The sequence below is a fragment of the Mercenaria mercenaria genome, chromosome 3 (assembly GCF_021730395.1).
Source record: "Mercenaria mercenaria strain notata chromosome 3, MADL_Memer_1, whole genome shotgun sequence".
Taxonomy (NCBI): Eukaryota; Metazoa; Mollusca; class Bivalvia; order Venerida; family Veneridae; genus Mercenaria; species Mercenaria mercenaria.
The window spans coordinates 82,379,786-82,389,879 of NC_069363.1; the positions used below are offsets into that span (position 1 = coordinate 82,379,786).

A 10,094-nucleotide genomic window follows, 5' to 3' on the forward strand; every position below is an offset into this window, starting at 1 on the left:
GCTTTGCGACCAGCATGGATCCAGACCAGCCTGCGCATCCGCGCAGTCTGGTCAGGATCCATGCTGTTCGCTAACAGTTTCTCCAATTCCAATAGGCTTTAAAAGCGAACAGCATGGCTCATATATTGATTGATCGGAATACGTTATAACAACATGTACAAAGATTCCTAAAACTAGACAAATGCATTACCAACTGTACTGAAAACAAGAGGGTCATGATGACCCTGATCATCACCTGACTAATTGAGCTACATAGCCCAATTTGAAGAATCAGGTAAAAAGTCAAATATATAGTAATCATTGATCTTTTCCCATGTGACAATGTTTCAAATGTAAACAGATGCTAAAATAATTAAGAAAGTAATCAGTAGTCACAGTCATGGTCACTGAAAGTCAGTTTTAAGATCAGTGTGCAAAACTGTATGCCATCCAAATTTCAAGGCTTTATCTAAAAACAAGAAAGTAGGTCAAGGTCATAGTCAAGTGAACCCTAATTACTTGGAGTCATCAGGTAATTATAACTAAGCAGTCTAGGAAATATAATCAAATAATTTTTGAAATACTAGTATTTTTCAAAAATAACTCGCACAATAAGGGACCCCCTGGGCATGGCCTATACTGACCCAAGGGTCATGATTTGAACAAAACTGATAGTTGACCACTAGACAATATTAATTACCTAAGCTCTGGGCCTTATGGTTTAAGACAAGAATTTTTTAAGGGTTTTTATGCCGCCCGGGGCGGGGCCATTTTTAACCCCAGGGGAATAATTTGAATAATCTTGGTAAAGGACTTCTATATGATGCTATATATCAAATATCAAAGCCCTAGGCCATGTGCTTTTGTACAAGAAGATTTTCAAAGTTTTCTCTATACAAGTCTTTATAAACCATGTGAACCCCAGGGTGGGGCCATATCTTACCCTAGGGGATAATATTGAATATTCTTGTAAGACCACTAGATGACACACTCCCCAATTTAAAAGCCTAGACCCTGCTATTTGGACAAGAAATTTTCAAAATTTCTCCAAAATAAGTCTATAAAAAACAATGTGCCCCCAGGGCAAGTCATATTTGACACTAGGGGATAAATTTAAAACAATCTTGGTAGAGGCCCACTGGATGATTCTACATACCAAATATCAAAGCCCTAGGAATTCTGGTTTTGGACAAGAAGTCATGGCAACCAGAGTTCTGTATGGAATTCATTTCTTTGAACAATTTTAAAAGAAGACCAACCAAGAAACATCCCTGTGAATTTTCATCAAAATTGGCCTGGTAGTTTAGGAGGAGATGTTGTTTAAAGGAAAGTGTATGACGGACGGATGGACATCAAGATGGTGAGCAATCACAATAGCTCACCCTGAGCTTAAAGTGCTCGCTGAGCTAAAAAGGTCACCAAAAATCTTTGGTTTAAGAGCGGAGCATGTCAAATTAGTTCTTCCTACAGAGAAAATCTGACTTAGCCGTATGAAATCAGTTGCCAAGAAAGTAACATAGCCAAACACATATCAAGAGACAATTTAAATTTCCCGGGTATTTAACCAAAAGCATAATTACATAAAAGTTAATTATTGAATTATTAGTATGGTTTAAATCGCGCACCAAAAATAGGTCACTCTCATTCCAATTTGAAATCTGTTGAAAAAATCTGTCATATCCTTTGCATATTTCGTTCCAATTGAGTACAAATTTTAATGAATTATTTAAAAGTTTTTAAATATAATAATGACATCAGATTTGTATTAAAACTAAAGTTACTTATGCAAGATACTTTGCATACCATGCCCTTTTAAATATCTTTCATTCTCAATAAAAAAAATAGCAACATTGTATGCACCACCATATAATCTTGGGTGACTTTAAATAGTGTTGTCGCTCAAAAATGATTTAATTTTACATTTTCAGTAAAAAAAAAAACATAATTTCATCCATAAAAATCTAAAAAAAATGTGAAAAGATCTTTAACCAGGGGGAAATTTAAAAAAATTTTAAAGGGTTTTTAATAAAATTTCCAAAGCCCAAAAATTTCGGTTTTAAAAGTCGGAACCAAAAATTTTAGGGAAAATTTTTTAAATTTAAAAAGGCCACCGAAAAGGAATTTACAAAATTGGCCCCGGGAAAATTTGGAAATTTAAAGGAAATTTTTGCAGGGGTTTTTTTTTAAATTAGAATCCAAAAATGATTAAATCCCCAAGAAAAAACCCTTAAATTTTTTTTAAAATTTACGGAGCACAGAAAGTTTTTTCCCACAAGAAGAATTTGATTTACCAAAATTAAAAAATTTCCACTTCTTCAAAAGCTTAGGAAAGTTTTTTCCATTTTTCCCAAAATGCTATCAAAAAAGTTTTTTCATTTATTTTTTTTAATTTGGGTTTTCACGCACCAACACGTATGGTTACTCTCTTTCCCAAATGTGTGAAATACGGGTAATAAAATCTGTCATACCTTTTTGAGTTTTTCTGCCCATTTTGAGTACAAATTTTAAATGAAAAATTTTAAAAATTTTTTTAGAAATATAAAAGACATCAGTCTTTTTTTCATTAAAACCAAAGTTAATTATCAGAGTTTACTTTAAACACCCCCTTTTTAAAATACCCTTTTTTTCTCAAATAAAAAAAATGCTTTATTGGTAGCAACATCTTTAAATCTTTGCCCTTTTTAAAAGTGTTGTCGCTTGAAAACATTGATTTAATTTTACATTTTATTCTGATTAAAAAAAACAAACATAAATCATCCATAGGTATAAATATGTAATAAAAATATTAATATCTTTGCAACAAAAATTATGGCCTTTTATGGCAAAATACTGCTCTCCTCAGGAAGCGAAGCCTAAACAGTTACCCGAGAGCCGGATATTCCCATCTGCACCTATAACCAGTGACAGAATCTTTTTCTTGCATACCGATATCAAGATATAATAATAAAAATAAAATCAGTCGTACGGCTTTCTTTTTAGAACTATTTCTTACAGCAGCGTATTTAAACAAAGCGCGGGAAACCAACGTCCGTAAACAGGAAAGACGTCATGACGTTTCAAAGACAAATAACAATGTTTAGTTCCGGTTTTGTTTTATCATTGCAGCGTAAAAGATAAATTTTTGATAAAATAACGTGTTTTGAATCGAGAATATACTATCAGGAACAAAGAGGAACTGTCAAGGGACTGGATTTTTATTCCGTTTTTCGAAATAAAATTAAATAACTTAATAATTCTTCTACATATATGTAGTTCGTAATACGTCATTTAAAGCACGAGTTATCTTACACCCCGGGGTGTAAGATGGATTTTTCCAGCACCGGTAAAAATAACGGAAATCCCCGTCTGGTATGCAAGAATATATAATCTGACCCTGATCTTGCAAGAGTTCTGCTCAATCCTTAACACAACACTATGATGGCCAGAAAAGGGTGAACACAAAAAACCTATAAAAGTATCATTAACTTGGCCGATCAGCCAGCAATGCAAAATAGACGCCCCTTTAATATGTAAAAGATCGTAGCATAGTATATTACAGAAACAGAGTTAATAAGAGTTGTAAGCACAAAACTGGTGTAACTGTATATGAATTAAGAACAAGATACAATAGTTTTGTGCTCAGCCCCTCAAATATTATATATTTAATGCATTTTCATGCTGAATTTCAACATGATTCAACAGTAATAGTTGAACTCTGTAGCACTGAAGGAATTTCTACGCTGTGTTTGCACTATTTGTCACCTTTTTCCGCTACCACATAGAGTAGTCCAAATCCTCATTTGCAAACACGTAAAAATATCCAAGAATTGTTAGAAATACAACAATACTGCCTGATACTGCTAGTGCACATGCTCCCCACTCTATCTGAAAAATGGAAAGAAAAACTTCTTTTTAAAATGTAATAATAACTGCAGTATAGCAATTACAGGGAAGGAAAACTTTGTCTTGGGAAAGCAGAAGGTATCTGAATGATACATTTAAGCCTCACATAAGACATGACAGGTACACTCAAGGCCATTGAAGATACCTAATCCATAAATGGCAATTAATTCATCCTTGTAACTTGTATTCAAATATCTTTATATTCATTTATTATTTTTCTTAAAAACTGATCCAATATGGTGGCTTCTTTTGTGATTTCTTTAAGTGTGGCTTGTATCACCTGTACCGATGTAGCTCATGCTGTAATTAACACCAAACAAAATTCACTGCGCACATTTACAAATGTTAATTGTTATTACATGATGAAGTTGAATACAAAGTCATAAACAACCACTGTTGTTCATCTGTGCAGGCTGATCATGGTCTGCACTGTACGCTATTCAGTCGATAAACAAGTGGCACTGTCCATATCAAATTATAAATGATGGACCAATCCATTTTAGAAATTTAGTAACCTTACGCATATTTTATAAATATATGCATTATAAAGCTTCTTTGATCAAATTTTCCAAATGCACTGAAGTGGCATCTTAAAAGTCCTTGAGTGTAGTACAAAGTAATATTTTCTGAATGGTTTATTGAAAAGTATCAGCCCCTCGGTCCTTCATACCTCATGCAAGTAGTTTTTAACTACTGACCAGAAAGCCATTCATTGCATGACATCAGATATACATGCAGTAGTTATCATTTCTTTCTCAACTTATTGATTTTAGCCCAGCAACACAGTGTTAAACTAAAGAATGATCAAAAGCACAAACTTAGTATTCACTTGCAGTTCCTCTAAAAAATCCTGCAATAATAACTGTTATGTACATTGTATTTATCATTTTGTTTGTTTCGGATTTAACATTGTTTTTCAACAGTATTATGGGCAATTACAATGTAACCTAACCAGTGTTCCTGGAAACTGTACCAGTACAAATCTTTTCTCCGCAATTAACTGCCAACTTCCCTACATGAATCAGAGGTGGAGGACAAATGATTTCAGACACAATATCTTTTATCAAATCCTCTTGGAAAACATATGCCCCACCCTGAGATAGAACTCACGACCCTGCCATCCGTAGATCTCACTGTGCTCTCCCTATTGACTATGAGCTAAGCAAGTGGGCTCTTATGTATTTATTTTTTTCTATTAACAAAAAGAAATAAAAAGTCCTTCCCCTGTATTCTCATTACTATTATTATCTTACAAATTCAAATCATAAAGAACTCAATCAGACATCTGTTTGAATGGAGAACGTGTATACTGATCAGTGATGGACAAAAATTTTAATCATCTTTTTGTAACACATATACATAATCAAAATTCTTGAAAAGTATGGTTCAAGTACATTTCATATCCTTTGCACCTACATGTTTTCCAGGCTGCAAGCCCATTTTAATGCAGGCCTTATAATATATGCTATGAAATACAAGCAAATACATTTGTGTAAGTGCTCCAACACTATTTTGAACTTAAATTATACATACCACTGAAACTCTCGCTAAAATTATTGGTAAAGATAGACACGACACCACTATTCCTGTAGTTAGAAATATACACAACTCAACACACGCACTGCTAGCAGTGTCAAAATTGTTAGCCATTCGCCGTGAGATGATGGTGGGTACCGGAACGAGGAAATAGAATATCAACACAAACATTGGCCACCAGTTGCTGGAAAAATATGCACCAATAAAATCAAACCATTCCTGGCATTAAGCAGGGCCTCCTCTGCCATTCACCAATGTAGCCAAATGCTACAAATTCAAAGAACTGGCTACAGATTTTTGGAAGTGGCTAAAAGATTTTTATTAAAATGTGGCCAAATTTCAGCAATTCAGCTTCAATTTGGCTATTTCTCTCAGAAAGTGGCTACAACTTTCTGAGGCCCAGAGGAGGCCCTGATTAAGTATTGTTCAAAATTTTATCAGACAGACCATCGAAAATCTAAATGATCCTTTAATAAGTTATCTTTTAAATAATGTTTAAAACAGTATTTACTGGTACGGGTAAACTCACATTTTAAACAACTTTTAAAATATTTGTGTGTACTGTTCTGCATCCCAGACCTAAATAGTTTATTATTTCTACATTTATTGCTAGGTTGTCTCAATTAATGGACCAGCCAGTAATGACAGAACTTTAGTTAAATGAATGTTTGATTTTGAGTTTCATTGTTAAATTTACATAAACAAGATTAAAAATCAGGAATGCTAGTCTTGACTCAATTTTTCATAGGATTGATACTGATATGGATGCACAATATGGATAATAATAGTTTTTAACCATCAAAACATGCAAACTAGTTCAAATTTCTTCTTCAACTGACCATTGTTTACATTTGCCTGTGAATCATTTAAAGTGAGCTATTTTTAGCTAACAGACAGCCTAGAGTAGCGTTGTTATTTGACAGGCTCCTCCTACAAAACTTACTGCCAGGGTAGTAATGTTGGGGCTTTAACATACTATATATACGGTATGCCAGTCTATCACAGACTTAAACTATCAGCAAAATACTATGTATTGCAGCTTGACAAACCAAATGTCTATGTCAGGCCACATTTAAAAAAGTCTTTGTTTGCTGCATCCCGACCCTACTTTTTAATGTTGGGTAGGTAGGTAGGTAGGCAATTTTTTTTTTGTTGGTGATTCTTTTACCACCAGATAGAATATTATGATCATTTCTTACAGAATATTTTCTTCTGTAAAAATAAGTTGTATAAAAGGATGAAATAAAATAATACAGTTTAAACATTCTCAATTATTATTTTGCTTACTTGAAGTATATGCAGCACCTGTCATATCGCAACTTAAAACAAGAGGACCATGATGGTCCTGAATCGCTCACCTCTTCCCATATGACCCAGTTTTGAGTATGACGTCATTTTTTCTATTATTTGACATAGTGACCTAGTTTTTGAGCTCATGTGACCCAGTTTTGAACTTGACCTAGATATTATCAAGATAAAAATTCTGACCAATTTTCATGAAGATCCTTGAAAAATATGGTCTCTAGAGAGGTCAAAAGATTTAAATAATTTTAGACCTACTGACCTAGTTTTTGACCGCAGTTGACCCAGTTTCAAACTTGACCTAGATATCATCAAGATGAACATTCAGACCAACTTTCATACAGATCCCATGAAAAGTATGGCCTCTAGAGAGGTCACAAGATTTTTTTATTATTTGACCTACTGACCTAGTTTTTTAAGGCACGTGACCCAGTTTCAAACTTGACCTAGATATCATCAAGGTGAACATTCTGACCAATTTTTATGGAGATCCATTCACAAGTATGGTCTCTAGAGAGGTCACAAGGTTTTTCTATTTTTAGACCTACTGACCTAGTTTTTGACCGCACATGACCCTGTTTCAAACTTGACCTAGATATCATCAAGATGAACATTCAGACCAATTTTCATACAGATCCCATGAAAAATACGGCCTTTAGAGAGGTCACAAGGTTTTTCTATTATTTGACCTACTGACCTAGTTTTTGACGGCACGTGACCCACTTTCAAATTTGACCTAGATATCATCAAGATGAACATTCAGACCAATTTTCATACAGATCCCATGAAAAATATGGCCTCTAGAGAGGTCACAAGGTTTTTCTATTATTTGACCTACTGACCTAGTTTTTGACCGCACGTGACCCACTTTCGAACTTGACCTAGATATCATCAAGCTGGACATTCTGACCAATTTTCATGAAGATCTCATGAAATATATGGCCTCTAGAGAGGTCACAAAGGTTTTTCTATTTTTAGACCTACTGACCTAGTTTTTGACCGCACATGACCCATTTTTGAACTTGACTTAGATATCATCAAAATGAACATTCAGACCAACTTCATACAGATCCCATGAAAAATATGGCCTCTAGAGAGGTCACAAGGTTTTTCTATTATTTGACCTACTGACCTAGTTTTTGAAGGCACGTGACCCAGTTTTGAATTTGACCTAGATATTATCAAGGTGAACATTCTGACCAATTTTCATGAAGATCTTGTGAAATATATGGCCTCTAGAGAGGTCACAAGGTTTTTCTATTTTAAGACCTACTGACCTAGTTATTGACGGCACGTGACCCACTTTCGAACTTGACCTAGATATCATCAAGGTGAACATTCTGACCAAGTTTCATGAAGATCTTGTGAAATATATGGCCTATAGAGAGGTCACAAGGTTTTTCTATTTTTAGACCTACTGACCTAGTTTTTGATGGCACGTGACCCAGTTTCGAACTTGACCTAGATATCATCAAGATGAACATTCTGACCAACTTTCATAAAGATCCCATAAAAAATGTGACCTCTAGAGTGGTCACAAGCAAAAGTTTACGGACGGACGCACGCACGCACGGACGACGGACACCGCGCGATCACAAAAGCTCACCTTGTCACTTTGTGACAGGTGAGCTAAAAAAATTGACAAGCATATTTGACCAATAATGTAGGTAGGGAGACAGCAAGCAAACATATTTTAATTTCGGCCTCATTGCAAGGGTCTGACATTACAGAAAGACAGATAGAAAATATCCATCAGACATCATCACATGGTTCCATTAACTTGTGAGTCTAAAATAAATGAAATAAGTTTAACTAAAACCAAAGAATGATCAAACATGTTGTATTATAATTTTATCATAAAATAAAACGTGATTAAACCCTTACTTGTATGCATCTAGAGCACATCCTAACACCAGTAATGTTATACCAACTGCGGCAAGAAATGCCAAACCTATCAATCTGTAAAATACAAAATGCAAGTACGAAAATACATAATGAAAAAAAGTTCCACATCTACATGTAGGTGCTAACAAAATACCGCAAAATCAGAAATTTTTGAAAGGGAGTTGGTATTTATATTCAATATTCACTGAGCTGTATGCATGAAAATAGATATTGCTAATACTATTACAGGTAGACCTACATATTTCACAACTTGGACACTAACTTTAAATATTCTACCTTGTGAACTCAACCCAATTTCAAAAACAACAATATCCGATTTAACAACAGAATTCAATGCGGAAGAGTACTGGCTTCATAATGCACATGTATGCCACTGTCAGTTTGAAGTTGTGCTTAGAAACTTCTATTCTAATGCTAAAGTTCTAAGACTCTTCCAAAATCTCAGTTCTACACATTTATCCTAGGAACCAAGACCACCATCTCACTCATTCTGCAGTATTTCTTTAAGACTTAATCAAATTTTCTAATTTATAGTCACTTTTATAACAAGGATAACTTTGAGCTGAAACAAGTTATTCTTATTTTCACAGAAAACGAAGTCACCGCAAAAAAGGCAGCAAGTTATACAAAAATTGTGTCTTTACACAGTTCATATATTCTAAAAGAGGAAGACATAAATTATGAAAAAAATCTTCTTGCTTTACATTATTCCATCTTCAAAAAAAAAAAAAAAAAAAAAAAAAATGAAAGAAGACACATTAAACAAAATGTCACAAAGAATCATAGTATACTTACGCTGCAGGATGGTACAGCACATGAAAAGAAGAAAACAAAGTATTAGAATAAAATCATGACTCTAGGTGAAATATTTTTAAGATGTTTGCAACACAAACAATTATGCATATTTTTGACAATCAAGGGCTGCAACTCTAGTCTGACTGAAAGAAATCTGAAACAAAATCCCAGGTGCAAAACTTCTCATGCTGAATAATATTCCTATCATGTTTCATGAACCTAGATTAAACACTTTTTGAGATACCGTATGAGCGACGCAAATTTGGATGGACAGATGGAAGGACTGCCTGTGGCGGGAATTGAACCCAGGTCGCTCAGGTGCTAGTCTAATGCTCTAACCACTGAGCCAAAGAGTCGACTCCTTGACGCAGTTGTCAGAGATTCGCTTTAAACTTACAGGCTATGTAAACACATGATGACATGTAAGCCATTTTGGCATAGAAAGTGCAAGATTCGACACAAGATAAAGTCTGAATCCCAGACTAAACCCCATCTTACGACTTTTGGGCATAACAAATCAAACAGCATAGCATTTTATGACGAAAAATCTCAACTGCCTATGGCTGGATTCAAACCAGGGTCGCTCGGGTGCTAGTCCAATGCTCTTACCATAGTTCTGGCTACCATAACCAGGGTTTTCCCTCGGAAATTTTGATTGAGGGTCATTATGACCCCTTCATGTTTGGCTTTGGGGG

General features: G+C 34.6%; 1 protein-coding gene across 1 annotated transcript; it reads right to left on the reverse strand.

Moving 5' to 3' along the window:
* Positions 1–3,339: 3,339 nt before the first annotated feature.
* LOC123525657 (leptin receptor gene-related protein-like) lies at positions 3,340–9,449 on the reverse strand (the record flags this gene model as incomplete). The annotated part of the gene is made up of 4 exons (XM_045304801.2): positions 3,340–3,843; positions 5,395–5,581; positions 8,584–8,658; positions 9,400–9,449. Coding segments are annotated over 4 exons (426 nt in total), but the record flags the coding sequence as incomplete, so codon positions are not given.
* Positions 9,450–10,094: the final 645 nt, after the last annotated feature.